This window comes from Bipolaris zeicola (genome assembly GCF_000523435.1).
Source record: "Bipolaris zeicola 26-R-13 unplaced genomic scaffold scaffold_15, whole genome shotgun sequence".
Taxonomy (NCBI): domain Eukaryota; kingdom Fungi; phylum Ascomycota; class Dothideomycetes; order Pleosporales; family Pleosporaceae; genus Bipolaris; species Bipolaris zeicola.
In genome coordinates, this window is record NW_006912064.1 from 38624 (window position 1) to 60358 (window position 21735).

General features: G+C 51.5%; 7 protein-coding genes across 7 annotated transcripts; 5 read left to right on the top strand and 2 right to left on the bottom strand.

Annotated features, from left to right (window-relative positions):
* Positions 1-1605: 1605 nt before the first annotated feature.
* On the bottom strand, positions 1606-3910 carry COCCADRAFT_33399 (uncharacterized protein; the record flags this gene model as incomplete). Its single annotated transcript, XM_007710163.1, has 3 exons — positions 1606-1967; positions 2017-3531; positions 3589-3910. The coding sequence occupies 3 exons, from the start codon at positions 3908-3910 to the stop codon at positions 1606-1608; spliced, it is 2199 nt and encodes a 732-aa protein (XP_007708353.1).
* Positions 3911-6015: 2105 nt separating this feature from the next.
* On the bottom strand, positions 6016-6306 carry COCCADRAFT_85836 (uncharacterized protein; the record flags this gene model as incomplete). The annotated part of the gene is made up of 1 exon (XM_007710187.1): positions 6016-6306. A coding segment is annotated over one exon (291 nt), but the record flags the coding sequence as incomplete, so codon positions are not given.
* A 966-nt stretch (positions 6307-7272) lies between these two features.
* On the top strand, positions 7273-9455 carry COCCADRAFT_33401 (uncharacterized protein; the record flags this gene model as incomplete). The annotated part of the gene is made up of 6 exons (XM_007710164.1): positions 7273-7332; positions 7453-7647; positions 7771-8337; positions 8410-8550; positions 8600-9203; positions 9259-9455. 6 exons carry the CDS (start codon positions 7273-7275, stop codon positions 9453-9455), a joined length of 1764 nt encoding a protein of 587 aa, XP_007708354.1.
* Positions 9456-10528: 1073 nt separating this feature from the next.
* Positions 10529-11111, top strand: COCCADRAFT_85916 (uncharacterized protein; the record flags this gene model as incomplete). The annotated part of the gene is made up of 3 exons (XM_007710188.1): positions 10529-10603; positions 10773-10948; positions 11078-11111. 3 exons carry the CDS (start codon positions 10529-10531, stop codon positions 11109-11111), a joined length of 285 nt encoding a protein of 94 aa, XP_007708378.1.
* A 1559-nt stretch (positions 11112-12670) lies between these two features.
* Positions 12671-14571, top strand: COCCADRAFT_23027 (uncharacterized protein; the record flags this gene model as incomplete). The annotated part of the gene is made up of 5 exons (XM_007710152.1): positions 12671-12760; positions 12869-13161; positions 13238-13443; positions 13519-14341; positions 14412-14571. The coding sequence occupies 5 exons, from the start codon at positions 12671-12673 to the stop codon at positions 14569-14571; spliced, it is 1572 nt and encodes a 523-aa protein (XP_007708342.1).
* Positions 14572-18429: 3858 nt separating this feature from the next.
* Positions 18430-19015, top strand: COCCADRAFT_33405 (uncharacterized protein; the record flags this gene model as incomplete). Its single annotated transcript, XM_007710165.1, has 4 exons — positions 18430-18508; positions 18652-18781; position 18843; positions 18884-19015. The coding sequence occupies 4 exons, from the start codon at positions 18430-18432 to the stop codon at positions 19013-19015; spliced, it is 342 nt and encodes a 113-aa protein (XP_007708355.1).
* Positions 19016-19462: 447 nt separating this feature from the next.
* COCCADRAFT_33406 (uncharacterized protein) lies at positions 19463-20833 on the top strand (the record flags this gene model as incomplete). Its single annotated transcript, XM_007710166.1, has 1 exon — positions 19463-20833. One exon carries the CDS (start codon positions 19463-19465, stop codon positions 20831-20833), a length of 1371 nt encoding a protein of 456 aa, XP_007708356.1.
* Positions 20834-21735: the final 902 nt, after the last annotated feature.

Genomic DNA, 21735 nt, shown 5'->3' on the forward strand with positions numbered 1-21735 from the left:
CCTTCGTTATCGCAATCGCAATCCCATCCTGAGACCGCCAAACAACCTAGAAAAGCCCATGCCAATCCTTCCCCCCCGAAACTTAAAAATCAGACGGGTGTGTGGAAAGAGGGACAAGACTCTCTTACTTAGCTTGGCCTATGTCGTTGAACCCGCCAGAAGAGTAAGGCTGGTCTGGCCTGGCTGATTTCCTTTCTTGGCCTTGACTATCGAATGCGGCCTTCCCTCCCCCCCCCACTCTCCCACTTGGTCCCAAGAGATAAAGCGCGGAATCGACGTGCCGTCGCTTATCACCTGGAAACCTTACAAGGCTACCATCCCCTTTCTAATACATCCATAGATAAAACTTTACATCTGTGCGAGAAAGGAAGAGAGGCGTGTGTGAGTAAGTGTTTGTCTGCGACGCGTTTTGGCGGTAGTACTATGTTGGAGACGCTTGGTACATGACGCAGGAACACACGAAGCTAGACCCAGCCCAGCCAGCCACGAAAAGCTGAGCCGCAAACAGGCAACCCCCCCCCCCCTGGTCGCGTGGTTCAGCCGCAGCGTAGCGAATGTCGGGTCTAGAGCGAGACATGCGGGTTTCGGCTGCGCGGGTGTTGCAAGGGCAGAAGTAAATGAGGACGGTTGGTGAATTCTGTGGGGTCATTTCCTATTTCTACATGCTTTTGGTGAATAGATGACTTGCAAGTGTATGGGGAAGTGGGCTGTGTTACCAAGGCGGCTGAAGGTGAACAAACCCTGGGTACATATGTAGAATGAGGTAGTTGCATGACGTAGGCTATTCTAGACTTAGTAGCAGACCAAATACGAGTGTTTTCGTCCGGAAAAAAAAAAGAAAAAAACGCGGTAGGGTGGTTTGGCTTTGGTGGATGCATCAGTAGTGTTGGTTGGTTGGAAAGAGAGAGCAATTACTCTGCTCTAGTCCAGTTATTATGAAACGTAGTAAATAGAAAAGGAAGAACCGATAGTACATCAAGTGAATACCTGGAGGACAACAGCATTCAATGCCTCACCATGGCATGTTCAAATTTTTGAATCTTATGATATTTGATATTTGGTAGTTATATGGTGTTCGACATCTACACTAGACATTCCCAGTCTCCCTTACTTCCCCCCTCCCCCACTCTATATCTCTATGTCTCCCCCCTCTTCTTTATTCACAAGCTCCCAGGCTCTCAACTTGTTCCATCCCCTCGTCCCCTTGACTTCACTTTTCCTTCTCCTCACAACGACAGAATAAAGAAGAGATTGGCGCAAGCCCCAGGCCTAGCGCTTGACGTGAGAATTACAAAAGAACTGGTATCAGATCTCTTACTTGCAGGCCAAAAACAGGAAAACAGATATGCAAGGAAAAATAAAAAATAAAAACGACTCAATGAAAGATTCGTTATCAGGCTGAGCAAGACAGCCGTATAGGGCGTGCCTCGTCAGATGCAATGGAGCTGGTAATGGGGTATATTTGACACGCTCTATCTGTCAAACAACCACCGCCAAATACAGGACAAAAGACTCAAGGAAAGTGGGGAATCAGTGCCCAGACGGTACATGTATCTACACTCCGTCTAGGTCTTCGCTTTGAAATGACGCTGGAAACCTATCAACCTAGTACGGACCTCGTTGAGGTTGAGGTTGCCAGGGAGCGTTGGGGACGTATCCTGGAGGTTGATGGTATCCCATCTCCGCGTCGGGTCCTGGGCTGCTGTCGTGACTCCTCATTCGGTCATGCGAAGGTGCGCGGCCGAATGTTGAGGCATCAGCAAGCAGGTGGCCTTGATCGTCTCCAAATTGGCGACCACCAGGACCCGCATAGGCGGTGTGCTGATCGGCGAGAGGCACACGATCATAGCCCTCGGTGCGGGGGCCAAAAGGCGAGGGAAGAGAGCTACGCTTGTATTCTTGAGGATCCATAAGAAGCGAGTTGCGTGCGTCGAGAGGAGTAAGGTTGTCAAGGTCACGAGCTTTCTCTAGAGGGTTGTTAGGGTTGCTTATGTACGAGTGAGTTTCTGAACTTACCGGCTTCCTTTCTCTTCTTGCGGTGAGGGTTCTCCTTGCAGCAAATAATGATTGCGTTGACCGCGATGAGTATGCCCAAAACACCAGTCAGAGTAGCCTGCACAACGACAAGCACAAGACCAGTGACAGTCTTTGTCGTCTGGCTCATGCCCAGCTCCTCGACGAAAACCAAGATACAGACGACGGACAGAACGCGAATAACGGAAATGGAGATGTTGATCCAGTTACTAGACTTGAGAGAGTACGGACGAGCCCAGAGAAGCATGATGAGGAGCAGGGATTCGACAATGAGTTGACCGGCGGCTTGAGCAAGACCGTGACCGTTTGCGCCTGCAATGACACATCCACGAGCAAAGATGAAGACAATGGCTGGTACGAAGATCCACCAGTAGCTCTTCTTGTAGTTTTCGTAGAAGATGCTGTACTTGCGCCAGACTTCCTTGTCGTCATAGAGAACATCGGGATTGCCTTCCATCTTCTTGAACTTGTTCGCAATGGTCCAGATCTTCCAGGTGAAGAAGGCGAGAATTCCGGTAAAAGCAGCCAGCGTGATACCAGCCAACATCTTGACGGCCCAAGAGTCACCGTTCTTGAACTGGTAAACACAGTAGAGGACCCAGATACCGTAAAGCAAGAGAATCAAGTTGGTAATGGTCTTTGCCAGGGTCCACCAGTATCGCTTGCGGAAGCTCGTCAGGCGCTTGGGGAAGCTGCCAAAGAGGGCCCAGGTTTCCAGAATAACCTTGAAGAGCAGGATACCAACGGTAATGGCAGCAACGACAATAGCAAAGATGAGCAGAACGGTCATGAAGGCATTGCGATCGGGGATTGAATACTCCTGGATATAGCCCTGCATGTCCTTTGCGTAGATCATGATCTTGTTGTCGCTCTCCTGTGGGGCCGAGCCCTGGTTGATGTTGGTACTCAGTTCGTCACGAGCCCATAGAAGCAGGTTCATAGCGCGCTTGCTCAAGCTCTTGTCCTGGTTCACGTGGACAAGGGTCGCGTTCTTGAGGTAATCGTAGTTGCTTTCGGTGAGATTGCCGCCGGTATTCTTACGGAACGTGTCAATGGAGCGCTGCATGTCGTCCCAGCAGATAAGGCCAGTACTGAAACCAAAGTTACTTGCCCAGCTGCGATAGACACCAGGAACATCGGCACTCATCATGCCGTTAAGTGACATGGCCTGGAACCATCCAATGACATCTCCAAAGGTAGGACTGGACTGAGGGGCGCCAGCGTGTCCGGCGCTCGCGAAGGCGGCCATACCAGAGACGGCTAGAGCACCGGCAGCGAGTCCTGCGGCGATGTACTGCACACCCGTAGTCGAAAGGGACTTTCCGTTGGTGACTGACGAGGTGATACAGGCCAGGTCTTGGTTGGTGTCAATAGATCGGAGGTACATCTTGGCCTGACTGTCGATATCCGGAATATTGAAAGCTATGCCAGGGATCTGGGACATGATGTCGTCTGGGATGCTCTGTTCACCTTTTGCACTGAATGTACCAGAAGGAACTGGGCTGGGTTAGCATTTGATGTGATCAAGGCGCCAGAAGAGAGAATTTTGCGTACCTGGACACAGCTGGTCAACCTTGACGTCACCGTCACAAGGGTTGAAGGTTCTGTTGTAGACGTTTCGGCCATATGCGGCTACAGTGAGGGTAGCCATGACCTTTTGCGTCTTCTCGTTTGTGCCGGAGACATCAAAGGTCACCTTCTTGGTGGAACGGTCGAATTTGATGTCGAGCCTGTTGACTATAATGTCCGAAGGGCCGTCGAGACAGGAGCTGAAGCCGTTGGTCTGCAAAACGTCGCCCGCCATTGCGCCTAGAGGGGCCGAGGCGAGTAATATGAGGGGGGCGAGCATAGTCGAGTATCTCGTGGTGAGCCTCATTGTTGCTGGTGGTGTTTGGTGGTCGTCCGCCCGCGGGCGTTCCTCACAGGGGGAGAGCGACTGTCGATAACGAAGGGCGTGTGCGACGGACGTGCCGAGGGGGCAAGAAAAAAAAGGGAGAAACAGATAGATTAAATCGAGTATGCGGGCGTGGTGTCAAGCAGAACAGTTGTGGAAAGTGAAGGACAAAAAAAACAAGATGGGGGCGATTGCGCCGTGAAGCAGGCAGTGGGCGGGCGGGCAAGCGTCCTGGCAAAAGCGACGGTAGCACAGGTGAAACAGATAACGAACGAGAGCGAGCGATGTGGTGGTTGAGGAGAGGGAAGAGAGGCGCCCGAGCCCAGTATTCTGCTCTGGTCTGAAACCGTGCGGGCAGCGAGGCAAGGGGGGGCGGACACGCGAATCAGGCAAAGACGCGCGGCGCTAGCTGCACTGGGATGGGGGAATGGTGCAGGCCTCTGGATCCAGCGCTATCGAAGGATGCTTGTTGGGCCGCGTTCGAGAACACGAACGAGCTGGGCGACGAGGCGGAAGGGGAACTCGGTGCAGGGAGACTTTTGTGAAGGGCGCGGGAATGCGTTTCTTTTTATCAGCCGCCCTGCGCTCGTCGGTCGTGCCACAGATACACACTACTAGGGGACTAGCTACATAAAACACACACTCACGCCGTGCGGCTAGCAGTACTAGACAATGGCAAGACAGGACGCGGCGGTGCACACACACACAGACACACGAGAGGGCTGGCCAGCTAACCCGACCTGTCTGCTGCCAGCAAAGAAAGTCTCGTAATCGCGCACACGAGCTGAGCAATACTACTCCAAGAACAGCCTATCGACGCCCCTCGCTCGGGTCCGCTCCAAGGCCATTCGCCGCCCTCGTAAGCATCCGCAGAGACGCTTAACACATGGCCCTCTTGGGTCCTCTCGTACTTGCTCACAAATCCCATCCCTCCCATAACGGGACGCTACTTCTGCTGCTACCAGATGGTGCTGCTGATAATGACGCTGCCTCCTGCACAATTGCTCAACAACTGTCCAAAAGCCATGTCGCTGCTGCGACCCTGGTCGCCGGGCTCTCGCGCCGACCGTTGATGGGCGTGGCTGTGCGCGTAAAAATAGACGGCCATCTGTGAATGCAGGGCCACCACATGGCCACTCTTGACGGTTGCAGTGGCTGGTCCGAGTATGACGTCCGCCAAAAGACAGGGCTGTGCAGGCAGAGGACCGAAATATCTTACGTGTCCACACAAATATTGCTGCTGCTGGTTGCTCATCGCATCCGCTGGCGGCAGCAGCAAGTCGGTAATAGCAGCAACAATAGCATGCAGTGACCAACCCGCAGGCTTTTCGCCTGGCCAAGACACTCCCGTCAGCTCGTGTGTCTTGGTGGTCGTTGCTTAGGGCCTAGAGGGACAAGATGGAAATCGCCCGTCCAATGCCCTTCATCCCCCTTCATCGTCGCCTGGACCACGCGATCTCTCAGCCGCCAGCCAGAGTCAGAGTCCCGCTGGGCCAGTCCCTTTGCCGCCATCACGCCCTGCATCCATCAGAGCCCTGGCCACGCGCCTGTCACGCCCGCCTTTTCATTGCACACGTTGTTTGTTTGTTTTCCCACTACACATGTACTTACAATCGCCTTGTCCGGTGCCCGCTTGCACAGTCGTAGTATAACATGCTATTATTCATTAATCTCTAACTATACGCTCACTTTCGCTTAATGGCTCCTTGCCATGTCAGTGCCGTGTTAAGGCTGGGATCTAGAACGGTTTATCCGACGTAATTTCCTGCTCATTTCGCACCCCCGCCGCTATCTCGTCTTCAATTAAACATTGCACTTGCCCACGGCAGGCCGTTACCAAGCAAGTCCACGTGACCGCTTCGACTTGCTGCTCTTGCCTGTCTTCTCAGAATGGCCTCTCACGTCATCATCACGTGACTTTGATTCATCCCAAAGCAGAATGCATCGCTCGAGAGTCGACTCACTGCAATGGCATACAACCATAGCCGTGCACAAGACGCTTCATCTCGTCTCCTTCTTCCAACATACATCCCTCGTGCTTGACACTGTGCCCGGTACTTCCGGCGGACTTTTCACCCTCTCCTATCTCACCGTAAATCGTCCGCATGATGTTGGGCACTCTCAACATTGTGACCGGGAACTCGGCTCCAGTTCTGAGCTGCTCTGTTTGCAATCTGACTTGATGACAGACCTCCATGACTGCAGGCCAAGATAACGCGCGGAAACAGGCTCAGAAGTGAGCATTCCAGAGTGATATTGACGTCGCATGGCCAAGATATCGTGACTGCCGTCAGAGTTGGAATCGGAAGGCGCATCCTGAGTTTCGGACGAGGAAGGAACCCCTCTGCCTCGTCGTCGCTGGGTGCGTCGCCTCGGAGCTCGCAGAGTGTCCGACTCGCCCTTTGTTTTGACCCCAATCAGCTCTCCTCACCCATGTTCCTGCTCTTCTTTCCCCCCCTCCTGTCTGACCCGACTCATTCCCTCGTTCCTCGCATTCCGGTCGCTTCTGAATCATCTAGTCATTAGATATCGTCACCCTTTGCTGCAGAGGTGGAAGAGTGTGACGCGTCCGAGTCGCGCCAGCAAAGCGCCTACACACGCACGCACACACACACACACAAAAAGCCAGGCAGCAATATTAAAACATCCAAGTGACATGACGCTCCTTTTCAAGACGCCCAGCAAGCAATGCGACCAACACGGCCACGCAGCTGCGCCACTGTTTTCCTTACTGCCCTAGGCCGCATCTGGTATTGCTTGCGAGAAAACACATCGACCACTACTGCATTTTCCGTCATGGACTTTCGGTGCGCACTTGTCCGCCGAATCGGAATGCCAATGTTTCCATCTGCCGTCTTCAAGATGCTGTTCCTGGTGTAAACTTACGCCTCCGGCCCTCCCCATTGGCTAGCCTGTCTTGTCTCCTTGCATCTCCAGCCGTCCGATCGCGAAATCCTGCCCTAGGGCTCAAGACCTCGCATTGCCCGCACGCATGGCCGTCTTGACCACCGCATGAAACTCGACTCTTCGAGCCGGTTGTCGCGTGCCTCGGTCGTCGCAGCGTTGCCCGTCCGCCTGCTCAGAACCTTATCCAAGTTTCGTCACTCGACGACGCCTGCTGCAATTTAGTGGTGACGGAGATTTAATAGTAGTCGTACGCTTTAGGGGCAGTGTCACAAAAGGTCGACTCAGGCACATCACTGCCCTATTTCCAATTCGCTTATAGCCAGGCCTTCCAGAACAAACAAACAAACAAAGAGAACTGGTGTTGGATTGCGCCCAAGTGTCAGGACAAGACTGTTTTTGATCTTTCTTACGTCTCGTGGATTGCTCTTATAACAACCATGGTTTACACCGGTAAGCCGAGCCGTGGGTGTGGCATGTGCAAGACCCGCCGAATAAAGGTATGTATCTCCTTCTCGCAACCATTTCTCCTTCCATACCACCAAGGGTCCAGGCAATCTGTTGCGAGTGGCGGCAACCGCTTTTACACACACTCTAGCCCGTCCACTAACCTTGCCCAGTGCGACGAAAAACGGCCGACATGTGGCAACTGCAAGAAATCAGCCCGTGTGTGTCCAGGATATCCAGACGATTTCGATCTGGTTTTCCGGGACGAGAACAAGGCAATGGCAAAGAAGGCGAGGAAAACTTCTGGGGCTACTCGGTCAAGTAGTAGTACTGGGAGTTCCAGCTCGCATACTTCTCCCTATCTGTATGTATTAGACCGAACCACTAGTGATGCAACCAACCCGCACCAATCAGCCCAATCATGTGCCTGGACGCCATTGTCTTTCTGTCAGTGTCGACTTTTTGCTGCTGTGTGATTCGCACAAGACAAGAACCTAGCTAATCCTATTAGGTCACCATCTTCAACGTTCGAGCCATGGCCAGTGGACAATGCGCTCCAACGTGGTGAGGCCTCTAGGAGAGTAAAATCAAAATTACAAAAGCGATCAGACTCGATCCAATCGCAGCAGCTACTAGCCCTACCTAGCCCTACGACACCTTCACAATCCTTGGACAAGTCATTCGATTTCGAGACTTTTGTCTGGAACTTTGAAAACGCAGTCCCAAACACCATCTTCCTTTCCCCAGAATGCGAAGCCGTGCCCTTTTTCTTCAAAAACTTCATCACCTTGCCGCAACAGGCTGAGAGTACAAGAGGCTTTCTCGAGTACTTGGTTCCCCTTTATAATCGTGCCCGTCCCTCGTCTGTACTGCACCTGGCCACTGATGCTGTTGCAATGGCAACGTGTGGTCAGTATCCCGGTCGACATCGGCTCCTTCGCGAAGCTGTGTCCACCTACGGCAAAGCCATCAAGAAGCTACACGAGGACCTTCGAGATCCCAAGATGTCCAAGAGCGATGAGACAGTGCTTGCTATACTCATGTTCTCTCTGTACGAAGTAAGTTGTGAGGCCTTGATCCGACTCGTGTTTCGGGTCGATGGATGATTGAGCTAGTCTAACAACCCGCAGACAATCATGAGTACCGACGACACCATCAGGGCATGGGGCAATCACGTCGACGGAGCTGTCGCGTTGACAAAATTAAGAGGAACGGAGCAATTCAACGACCCCATGTCTCATGCTATATTTCGTGCCGTACGCACAATGATGGTAAGACTCCATACTCTATCCATGGGGATCAGTAACTCAGCGAATGTAGATTACAAGCTGTGTGCAGCGATCCAAGCCCATCGAGTCTTTTCCCGGTGCAGCAGGATGGCTTGGAACTGGCGAGTTCAGTGATGAAAACGCTGCCAACCGGTTAACACTTATCTGCATTGACCTACCCAATCTTCGCGCCCGCGCAAATACCCTCACATCTATGCCGTACGACCCCAGGTATGAATCCGAGGCCAAGCAGATACTCGATTTCGCACAAACAGTCGATGGGAACCTTGAAGAATGGTATCGCACGCTGCCATCGGAATGGAAACACCGCATTATCAGCATATCCAATGAGACACTGGCGCCCGAGGATATTGCCTTGGCAGAGAAGTGGCCTGGCGAGCAGCATGTCTATCACGATGTGCCACTGGCGAGTATCATGAACGACTACCGGGTTTGTAGGATATTCTGTCGCCGGGTCATCATGGCTTGTATAACCTGGCTGAGCTCAGGCGGCGACTTTTCAGAGGAAGATCAAGCGTGGAACAAGAGTGTGTTTGTCATTCAAACAATGGTGGATGAGATTAGCGCATGTGTGCCTTTTCATATGAGCTATGAGCTCCAGCCTCTAGCCAAGGAGACGGGCCAGGAACAAAACGGTGAGTGTTTGAGACGTTAGCCAGGATAGGCTTTCAGCATACTGACAGTTTACAGCCGCAGAAGCCTTTGGCGGATACTCGTTAGTCTGGCCACTGTACGTCGCAGCAAACGCTGAGAGTGTACCACAAGAGCAACGCGACTGGCTATTTGGTCGGCTCTCAGTTATCGGCACCAAGTTTGGACTCAGTAGTGCACAGGTCCTGGTTCTGGCAAGGAGACATGTTCTCACATGTGGACCCATGTTTCCTTGAAGTGCTGTTAGTGTCTTCTGATAGCAGTAAGAACAAAGTGCAAAAAGAGAGGTCATATCGTGATCACAGCCCCGGCAAGTACCACAAAAGTATATACGGGGTGGCGCGGCACGTTAACCTTCGTATCGTGGGCCCATCCTGTCCTGCGCACGAGTTCGTGTGATCCCCCTTGGGGCGCATACACCAGGGTCCATGTGATTTGTCTGGTCTAACACAACACCTACAGCACGATACGTGATAATGATGTATACAACGTCAAAGAAAACAGTCTCTCGGCCATACCCCTCTCCCCATACCCATGCCTCGCCTCGTTCCGCCAAGCAACGCAAGCAAAAAAACTCGATGAGAAATGGCCCGGATAGATCGGGTGCGGGCCGAGCACCACCCCTTCGACGCTAAATGCTTACCCTTACCCAGCGCGCGCACGATAATTCCAAGGGGCGTTTCAGCCAGCGTCTTGTCGTGTATCGCATGGGGGTTCATCAAGTTAAAATAAAAACGGGGGAGGGGGGGGAATCGAGAAAAGCGTTATTTTGCGTTCGCTGCGCCCCCCTTGCATCGTTAATCTTAAAACAAACTGTGCTCCCCGGTCGTAGTGGTTCTTGTTAACTCTAAGCCACGTTTTTTGGTCCGTAAGCCTTTACGCTCACACTTGTTTTTTTTTCCTTTGATAAAAGAAGGGGTTGGTGTGTGTGTGCGTAGAAACCTTTTATATCGATATCTTTCTTTCGTTACTACGTACGTAGTGTACATTCGTTGTTTTTTTCGCACGCCCGCAATCGATCGCGCTCTTAACGGCCTCGCTCCCCCCCCCCCCGCACGTAACGCAACGCAACGCAACGCCTACGCACCCCCGCGCGCGCACCCACACACGTACATTGCGCCCACCGTTTTATTCCTGCACACGCACACGCACACGCACACGCTTTCTTGAGTCGCTGTCCAGTTCGTGCGCGTACCACGTCACTTTACCTCGACACCCCCACCGCCAGCGCCAGCGCCTGCGCCTGCACATCCTCACACGAGCCACATCTGTCTCCACAACCCGCAATCCAGTCGAACCCAGTTTAGCCATGGGCGCTTTAAATCTGATTCCGCTGTTCATTCTCTTCGCTGTTGTGGCGGGGTTGGGTTGGATCGGGTATCAAGTACGCCCCCCCCTCTTTTTCCCTGTTGTTGCGTGAACTTGCAGAACTTCCCGCCATGTTTGGGCGCTGGCGATTGCGAGGAATGCGAAGCGAAACAAGCCACAGCGACAAACAGAGATATACACGAGTGAACAAAAGCTAATATGTGCGCGTGTGTGTAATGTATTAGATTTTCCTCTACTCCGAAGAACTAGCTCAGCGCGGTACAAAGCATATGGAGAAGAAAAATGTCGTCTTCACTAAAGATGGGGCCAAAGTTGGGGTTAGAGAAGTTAGTACCGAGAAGTATACGGATAGGACGCAGAAGGCGTTTGTTAAGACGTGGAATGCGGCGACGGAAAAGAGGTGAGTGGACTTGATTTTCTTTTTTTGGGGGGCAGGAGGGGACGGGACGGTTGATTGGGGGTTACTGGTGCTGGTGGTGGTTGGAGTTGAAAATGCAATGCGAATCGTTTGCTGACTTTTCTGTCAAAGTGGAAGTGGGTCGTCGAGGAGGTTGACGAAATAGAATGGGTGTGGTTTATAGGTTTACGGGAAAGGGGCGGCTGTTTTGAATTGCCCATTTGGCTGGCGGGAGAGAAGCACGAGGTTTATTTGATGATGGGTTTTGGGAATTATGCGGGATTTTTCTTTTTTTTTCGAGGATATGAGAATGAGCAGATGGAATATGACGTCCCTCTTTTGTTTTCTGGCTCTTCTCTCAATGCTCTTTTGAGATGATGGAATCGAGTATCATTACGGCACTTGCATATTCATTCGGCATATGATCGATCGGTTTTTGGTGTTACGCGTGCAGCTGACCGATAGGTCTGACCTTACTGGTGGGAATGCGGGAAGTAAAGTCTGACGGGCCGAGGCAGCTACCATGTACTTGGAATGAAGAAAAAACGACATTCAGATACTTGCGTAGTACGTATGTTGAGAGAGGATAGGTTGACAATCGCTTTTGCTGAGCTGAAATGCTTAACTACTATATTAAAACTCCTTGTTGCACATCAAACCATATCCGGGATCCTGCCGGGCTCCACATCACTAACCTCTCTCCACCTCCTGCACGTTGCTCAAGTCGCCAGTGTCCTTTAGATGATTCACATGTCAGGCGAAAGCTAATCCTCCCGTCCCCTACCGAAACCATGGATTCGTACACAGCGGGGTAACCCTCTCTCGAACCACACACTATCATCCCACCAATTCCTTAGTAGTAGCCACCCCCTCACCAGCTGGATCATTCACAGCAACGCAAGGGAAAAAAAGTGTAACCGCACCTCTTCACCGTTTGCCATGCATAACACAATAAAAACAACCCTAGAACATATCCCTCAGAGAGCCCCGCAATTGTGTTATAGATATGTAGGCGCCCACAATCCAATACTTACTACTCGAATGCAATAGCGAGTACTATTTACACCTAACAAGCCGAGACACACCCGATGCACCTAGAGACTCATCAGCGGTCCGCCGATCGCCTCCTCGGCCGAAAGCCCGCTTTTAGTTGTCTCACCGCCGCCGGTAGCCCGTTGGCATCTGCGTTGGCGGTACAGCTCCAGTGGAGAACACGCGCAGATCGAATTGAAACATATGGAAAGAGTGGAGAGCAAATCCCCTCTTCTTGCTTTGCAGCAGTTACGCATGTAGGCATGCATGCTATATGCGCTGAATCTGCTTATATATATATACATTTCTTTTTCTTCAGCTTTTGCGCAGGAGGAGAGAGAAATAAGGACATGGACCGGGGTCGTATGTACGTGACCAGTTTCTAGAACCAGCACCGGGGGACTGGTGCACCGTCCAATACGTCGTTGCTTTGCCCTTGCATGCGTAGATCTTGTGTATTTGAGACAAATACGGAATGCGTACAGGGGAGCCTGGGGTATTTGTTCGGTTGCTCGGTTGCTCGGTTGCTTGTTTTTTTTTCCTTGTCAGTCGGTTCGATTTTATAGTAGGTGCAAGTGGGAAGTATAAAGGGTCTTGCATCACATGCGCATTGCGAAGGTTAATGTCTTGATGTGAGAGGGGTAGTCGAGAAACACATCTTCCTTGAATCTGTTGATATTTTTCGGGATAAAGATGTTTCTTGAGAGCATCTCTGATCGTGTTGGGTTTGAAGTGGTGAGTGCGAAGGGGCTTGTGTTTTCATCTGCGATCTTCCTGGCTTCGGTAAGTGGGATGTTTGTTTTCCCCTCTTCATGTCACGTGTACTTTCTGCATAGTACGGCATACAGTCTACCATCGAAGGAAACAGCGTACGAATGACATTCAACGCAGATCGCCATTTACGTCCTGGGATGTGGCATATATAACATATTCTTTCACCCACTCCGACACATTCCTGGGCCTCTACTCGCGCGGGCCGGCCCCCTGCCATACGTGCTCAGGGCGCGCAATGGCCGACTGGCCGAATGGACCACGCAGCTGCACGAAAAGTATGGAGATGTGGTTCGCGTGGCTCCCAATGAGGTCTCGTTTACGGCGGCAGACTCTGCGTGGTCTGACATTTACGGCTTCCGCACAGGCAAGTACAAGGGTACGGGATCGTACCTGAAAGATAAAGCGTGGTAGTAAGTATCATATCAACTGTACAATATGTGGATATGAGCCGCAAGATTGCTAACAAGAGTGCTTGCGTACAAATAGTCCTCAACCCGTTAGTGGCGTACCGTCTTTGCTCAGCGCTGACGAGGAAGGCCACTCTCGCATGCGTCGTAACCTCTCGCACTTGTTTAGTGAAAAGTCGCTTCGACAGCAGGAATCTCTTCTCCAGGGCTACGTTGATCTGCTTGTCCAGCGGATGGGTGAGCATGCTGCACGAGGTGAAATCATGGACGTTGTTCGCTGGTATAGTGAGTATTTTCTCAACCTTTTTTTACTTGTCTGAAAAAAGGATATACAAACCGAGTCATTGCTTATTTAAATAGATTTCATAACCTTTGACATTATCGCCGACCTCGCTTTTGGCGAATCCCTCTACTGCCTGCGCGACTCGGAGAACCACGAATGGGTCAGCCTCGTTTACAGCGCGACGAGCGTGGCCACCATAATGTCAACCCGCCGCAAGTACGGCTTTATAGCATTCTATGACTGGGCTCGCAACCTGTTCCAGGACACGATGCAGAATGAAAAGCGCCGCCGCGAATTCAGTCTCAAAGCCTCAGCCAAAGTATCGGAGCGCCTCGCACAGCTCGAAAACGGTGACGACGACAAACCGGATTTCTTCGGCCAGCTCATGCGCAACCGCGTCAGCGAAGAGAAGCGGCTGTCGCGCGCTGAAATGGATGCGAATGCTGTTACGTTTCTAACTGCCGGCAGCGAGACAACTGCTACAACACTATCTGGATTTACTTATTTCGTCCTCCGCCGCCCAGAGATTTATGCCAAGATGGTGCAAGAAATCCGCTCCGCATTTACCTCTCTCGCAGACATTAATGTGGAAAAAGCAACGCAGCTTCCGTACCTCACGGCTTGCATCCAGGAAACGCTGCGCATGTATCCCCCCGTCCCCACTGGTTTCCCACGCGTTGTTCCACAAGGCGGAGCCAATATCTCGGGACACTACATTTCAGGAGGTACTTCTGTCTATGTTAGTCAATATGCCATGCACCATTCCTCGCGCCATTTCAAAAACCCAGATGAGTTTGTACCGGAACGATGGCTCGAGGGCGCGAATGGAGAGTATAGCGGGGATAAAAAGGATGGATTCAATCCGTTTAGTTTTGGACCGAGGAACTGCATTGGCAAGAAGTATGTCTCGTCCCTATTTTCTTCCTATTTGGAGAGTATTGGAAAAAGATGAAGCTAACCTTGTGAACAGTCTCGCTTGGGCCGAACTTCGTCTTATTATTTCTTCCATATTTTTCGCGTTTGATTTTGAGCTTGTGGATAAAGAGATCGATTGGATGGCGATGCAGGAGGTGTTTACGCTTTGGAAGAAGCCGGGGTTGACTGTTAGGCTGAAAGCTGTGTCGGAGTAGGGGATAGAGTAATTGATGAAATTGAACAAGTGAGTGGGACAATGTTCATAGATATTTACTTTCCCTAGATAGCGACTTCTTATCACATGTGTCATATACCTTCTTTCATCTCCATTGTCCATCCCCTGTTATCTCCCACCGGAAGTATTGCGCTGATCCACATAGTACCTCAACGTTTTTCCATATCAAATTTCAGAGGTGGTATTACTTGCTAATCCCTCATACCTCTGCGTGTAACCTTCTATATTTCTCTAACCTGGTCGTATTACACGAAGAACCTTTTTTCTCTCCAAAAGAATTCAACCAAAGGACCCATGCTTATGCACATTTGTATGTAATCTCATCTAAGCACTAACCCAAATTTCTCGTGCAAATCAAACCAAAAAATTGGAAAGGCAGAAAGAAAGCATTGATATTTCCATTATACGATTGTGGCACAATATACACTAGTACAATTATGGAAGTGACATGACAATTCATTACTAAAAAAGGAGAGAAAGAGAGAGAGAAAAACAGAGACTAGGGGAAACACAGATAAGCATTTGGCCCATCCCTGTAACACGGTCTAGCGGTGATCGCCCTCAAACTCTATTTTATACTCATGATCAATGCATATACAGTTTGGCTACTTGGCATCTCACAATCTGCAATTAAAGTTTACAGCTTTTTCTTAGTCATACCGCGCATCGCCATAACCAGAGTTTGGACTTCAGTTTGGGCTGGACCAAAAAACAACATTTTTGGCCTCAAACGTCTGGACTTTCCATCCCCTTTTTTCCTGAGTTCTCCAAAAAAAAACTGGCTCTAAACATTCCGCTCCAGATTACACTTCACTCACAGTCTCATGGTCAATTTCTTCAATTCCTCGAATGTCTCTCTCTCTAGGCAGACACATTGACAATACAATGCAGTTTCTTAGCCTACGTAATCCAATGTAAGCTCCCAAGACCCCTAAACGGCGAACAAAAGGGCAAGTCCGAAACCTCGGACAAAAGAATCACGAGACAAGACATGTGCCAACACCGATCCAATAAAAAAAAGAATCCAAGCCATTACTTTGTTCTTCGCCTCTCAGTCCCTCGAAATACTTACACAGCCCCCCCTTCTTGTCTCTCACACTCAGCATTACGCAAAAAAACCGGAGGCGCGCGCAGGGGAGGAGACGTATGTGTGCATGTAATCAGAGCGAAAAGCACAGTAAGATAAGCAGGCGAAATCTCTATTCGCTTGCAAAAAAAAAAGACTCCAGAACAAAAAAGGACACATCATACCACCCAGAATCCCATTGCATCCAACGCAGACAGTTGCCTTGGCAAATCTTACTCTTAGTTTCTTTTGTAGATACTTACAACATGCCCTGCCCCGCTCCAATATACCCCAAGGAAAGAGAGTAACGCTAGGAAAAAACAAACAAACTAGAACCCTTCCATCATCTATTTAAATTAAAAAAAAAGCTCAATCAATCGATCGTTCTAATCCTATATATATACAAAACCTAACTAACTACTTAAGTAAATGTGTGTAAGTTTAAACCCCCCCCCCCCCCGGATGAATCCAAAACGGGGCATTAAACCAAGCACGCATGCAAAAAAAGCCAAGTCCCTCTCTACTCGCATGGGCAGGCCTAAAAATCGCGTTGGGTCTTGGCCTTCCCCCCCTCCCTTTTTCTACTCTAAAAGATNTATTTAAATTAAAAAAAAAGCTCAATCAATCGATCGTTCTAATCCTATATATATACAAAACCTAACTAACTACTTAAGTAAATGTGTGTAAGTTTAAACCCCCCCCCCCCCGGATGAATTCATATACGGCAAGGCAACCAAGCACGCACAAAAAAAAAGCCAAGTCCCTCTCTACTCGCATGGGCAGGCCTAAAAATCGCGTTGGGTCTTGGCCTTCCCCCCCTCCCTTTTTCTACTCTAAAAGATCACCTCCGGATTTTTCTTGTTTACGAGGGTGTGGTCTGTGGTGTGAATGGGAGGGGGCGTTCGTACGGGAAATTCCGCCAAGTCTTAGGTAAGAAAGTAGAGTAGGAAGAAAAAGGTGGAAGAGATGAGGAGTAGAGTTATGCGGCGGGAAACGGGGAAAAAAAAAGACGATACGAGACAAGATGAGACGGGAAAAAATGGTTGGATAAAAGGCAGCCACAGGTGTTGGCGGGCGGGCTATCGCCCAGGCTGAGCTGAGCTGGTATATATTTCGTATGATTTCTGAGTGGCTTTTTTTTGCTTTTGCTTTTGCGCCGACGAAGCCGAGTTTAGCATGATATAGGTAAGTACACTTGGCTATTGCGATTTGATTTGATTGATTATTTTGCGTTGCGAAGTAAAAACACTATCACATGTTACATATTTACATCGCCGTCTTACAAACTAAATGAATCCTATGGCTTTTTTGTGCTCTGGGCGTTTTTGCTGTTTTGCCACCGGCTTGTATAGTTTTGGGGCCAGAACATGGGAGCGAGAGAGCTGAGGAGGGGAAAAATAGCCTAGGGAAACAAAGCGGGCCAGAGAATTATGCTTAATGTTTGCGAACCAACCTTATCTGCTTACGCTGGCTAGTTTACTAGTGCCTGTTCTAACAGCAGCACCCCCCGGTAGATGTTAAGCGAATCGGAAAACGGGCTGATTTTTAGTCGCTGTAAGGATGGGGCCAAACTGGTAAAAAAGACAAAGTTGCGGTGTAAGCTGGGAGGGATATGATTGTAGCGGATGCTAACGGATAGATAGGCAGTTGGATTCTGGCGGTGGCTTGTTACGTATGTGTGTATGTAGGCAATCGGGGAGTTGAGGACGAAAGGGCGGGTGCACGAAAAGAGGAGAGGGGGGTGGAGAAAGCCAACGCTGGGCGGGCTTGAGTGGGAAGCCGGATGACGCGGCATGTTGGCAAATCGGATGAGGAGAAGAAAAGGTGGATTGAGGGCAGCGGAACGAGTAGGAGGAAGCATTGGTGGTGGCATCTTGGCTGGTGGTGCCAAAGTCGACGGGAGTGTTTGTGTGTCTTGGCTGGCTTGAGTGTGACCCAGCGCCAATAAAGGCCAATTCGGGCCTTTGTCTGTCTAGGGCAGCTGAGACGCTAGGTGCCGTGGCGTTGTGGAAGCGAGGGATACTAGGAGGGCAGGTGAGCTGAAGAGGAGGAGGAGGAGGAGGGGGGGGGAAAGAGAGGGAGAACGGGATTGCGCAAGTGGGATGAATCGAGGGTGTGTAAAAAAGGATATAGTTAGTTAGAGGAGAGTAGAGTAGTATAGTATAGTATAGAGTAGTGTTGAAGCGACGATCAGGCGCGGGCGAAATGCAGGAGATTGTGGCCGAGCACAGGCATGTCATGTGGAGGGAGAAGGGACGGGCTGGGTTACCGTGTGGACGGGTTTGGGATGGGCGTGGCACGGTGGTAAGCTTAAACGGCATGCACTAAGCTTGATGTCATCCGGCGGGCGAGTGTGTTGTGTTTGTATGGGTGGGGTGGTGCGGGCTGAGTGAGACGGGGAGGGATGATTACGTTTGGAGTGGAGATGGGTAATGTCGAGCGGTGCTTGGGAAAAGAAAAGCTCCACGTAGGCCACAACGGAGAGCGGCAGGTTGATTGCCAGCCCCAAGGGCGCCGAGCAGAGCTGGCGGGTTTTGGGGCGTCTTGTGGGCAGATGGCCAAGCACGCCATGGAGGGCTCAGGCGTGGTGTGGCCAGACACAGGCGGTTGGGACGCCTTGGCTGTGCTTGGTAGATTGGGGCGCTGCCCGCTTCGACCAGCCAAGTAGGACAAGACGGATTGCCGGACGGTCACGACTGGGCCCGCCAAGCGGCTGAAGGCTTGTCGAAAATAAAGATTCGTTTAGAGTTAAAGCTTGGCCGGCCGATGCCCATGGCGCGGCGAGAGAGAGCCGTGGCAGCCGTGGCAGGCTGGGCGCTTCATTTCCAAGAGTGCGCAACTGTGTGCAGCTGTGTGTGCGGCCATCCACGCCTCTACACTTTGCTACCGCAATCCATGAACAGAACATCGTCACGCACACGACTACATACTGCATCCCCCTACCCACACATCCCCCTACCCACACAACCCCCCCCAGCTCACCCATCCATCCAGTCAGCACAGTCAGCGGCCTCCGAGCAAAGCTTGTCTCGGCTGCTTGTGGGCCTTATTTCGCTATCAGCCGCCACTCCACGCGCGGCGGGCGATCCAGAGACGCCATCCCAACGCCGAGAAAGGGCCAAAAGTGATTTCTGGGGCCCAAGCCTGCCCTGCCCTGTCCTGCCCTGCCCTGCCCGTGAGCAAAGAGTACATGAGCCCAGATGACTGCTCATGGCTTTTGGAAAAGTTTTGCCTTTTTTCCTGTTCTCCTCATCTCCTCCTCGTGCTGTCTATCCACCCACGCCCACTTGTACTGACTCTCCCCCCCCGGCTTCGTTTCACCTCGCTAGCCTTCTATCCAACACCCGGCCAGCCTTGATCTGACCGCACAGCCACACAACCACACACATACACACACACACACACACACACACACATACGTCTTGTCACAGTCACTCTTGCAGTCGCACGTCCTCCCGTAAGTCTCTGCCTCTTGTTTCGTCTCGCCAACTAGCTAGCCTCACCCGTCTGTACGCTACCTCCACTCTGGGGTCAGGCATTGTGTACTAGCTTTTATGCCTACTCTCGCCAGGTCCCGACATTGCCGGGTACCCTGCACCCACTCTCTCCACTGCCTCTTGTACTTAATCCCAAGTACACTCGCTCTACCTGCCCACCACCCACAAACTGACATTGACCCCAAAGACACCCATGAGGCACTGACCTCACATTCCCACGGTACCATTCTGCTACCATACGCCACACACGACACAGACACAGACACACCACCATCACCACCCCTGCTACCCCCGTCACCACCACTGCCATGGAGACCTATCACGGCCATGTCCGCACCCCTAACGATGCCATCATTCTCTTCGAGGCCTGCCGCATTGGGATATTACCGCGCGTCCAGCGTCGCTTGTCCGAAAAGGAGCGCCAGCAGATCAAGTCCGGCTCAGTATTCGTCTGGGACGAGCGCGAGGCCGGCATGAGACGATGGACCGACGGAAAATCATGGAGCGCCAGCCGCGTCTCTGGCAGCTTCCTCACATACCGAGAAATGGAGGGCAAGCGAGGAGGCAGCGCTGTGCCTACTCCGCCTGTAGTAAAGCGCGCAAGCGGAAAGTCGCCAGACGGCTCAGCAAACGGAGACTCCGAGGGTGAGGGACCAGACGGCTACCGATACAAGCCCGACGGTCTGATGAAGCAGTCCTTCAGCATCACCACACAGAGCGGACAGCACCTCCACCTCATCAGCTACTACTCGCGATCAAACTCCAACAACCTTCCCCAGCCCACAAACGACGCCCAGCTGCGACACATCCGACCGCCCAAGAACATGTACCCAGAGTCTGCAGTCAACGAGACTCAATCGGTGCCTGCCGTCACTCGCGGCCCCATGCCGGGTTCCCCATACAATGCTCCAGGCCACAGTATGGCCCCCTCTTCACCCTACACACGCGGCGGCCCTGTCGCGCCCATGTATGCCGTCCCCATCTACCCTCCTACGCCTCCGAATGGCTCTTCTCCATTACACGCGTACTACCCACAGCACCCTTACTTCTACCCCGGCGTAGTCTATGCACAGCCCCAATATCACCCCCAGGCCCATGTCTTTGACCGCGCGCCGCCGCCAATCGCTCATCCTCACGCTCCCCAAGGTCATCATCCCATGCTTATGCAGCACCCCGCCTATGCGGCGCACGCTGCTCACGCTGCCCAGCAGTACATGACGACACCACCATTGCGCACTCCATCAGCCGCCGAGCACGCTCAACGTCAGCAACATCTGCAGCGAGTCGGCGCGCCTGCTCCTCCAGCACCTGCACAATCCATTCCCGAGCAGGGCCCACAGTTGCCAGCAATCAACGGTGCTGTCGCCTCGGCAGGTGCCAATAGGCCACCAACCCCAGAAACTTCTGACAAGTCGGATTCTCGCCCATCAGAGCCTAGCGGCGCCCCTGCTACCACATCAGCACCCCCACCCTCGAGGCCGCTGCCAACGCTCGACTCGCTGCTCAATGGCGACGTCCAGACCAAGGACAACCAGAGCACCAGCCGTTCTGGCAGCCGCAGCCCAAATACTGCATCGAGGTTTCCCCGCGATCTGGCCCCGGAACGACTTGCCAAGAACAGCACAGCTGCCGATAGCAGCGCACTGAACAAGCTCAACAGCGTCTTTGTCCGATCGTAGTAGCGCCTTTTTGCTCTCTCGGACCAAGCATTGTGTCTTCGCTTCTCTGCTCATCTATTTTACACGCGTGACGATTTACTCGCGGCTTCTTTTTATTATTATTATTATTATTTATTCGCTTCTTTTACTTGTTCCCAAATCAAAGGGAAACAGTCGTTTCAAAGCATTTTACGAAACTGCATCAGGGCGGCGTTTGCAAGGTTGTTGCGGCTACCATTCGAAGTTGAGGATGGGGTCTAGATGGGTAGGGCAAACTGTGAATTTAGAGCATTGGCTTGTTTATCAGCCTGGCGTTTTTTTTTCCGAGGAGTCTGTTCATAGGCAAGCGTGGTTATTACTACGAGTTTTCGCACAGCCGTGTTCTTTTTTTTTGGAGGAAAAAAAAGAAGAGAGTTTCCTAGTTGCAATGCAATGGTTCATGCCAAGATGGGCCTCCCTATTCTAGTGTCTTGAAGTTGTGTTGTGTGCTTGCGTGTTGTGTGCGTGCGTGCGCTCGCGCTTATTTTAGAGTTTTAAACTTGTTTTCATGCTTAGTTTTGATGCGCGGAGGTAGGCGCTCTGGCTCGCACTCGTGATAAGCTCTTTGTCTTGCTACGCCACTAGCACACTGACATGACACGCATTGCCTATCCTCTGCCCACTATCAATCATGCTTTCCCCGCTTTTGTAACAGCTTTCCCCCAATCCAATTAATCCCATTTACCTCCATGCTTTCCCTTTGCCCCCCCAATAACCCACATCTCCACCATTGAAGCATGTCGTGCTGCACCAATCTGGAATTCCCGAAACGCCAGCTTCCTCATATGGTTAAAGGCGCCGTCTAATGGCTATCATGTAACCATGCATTCTACAGTTGTATCGACTTTTCCAATCGTTGCTTTCCACCCGGATTTTTCCGCGGA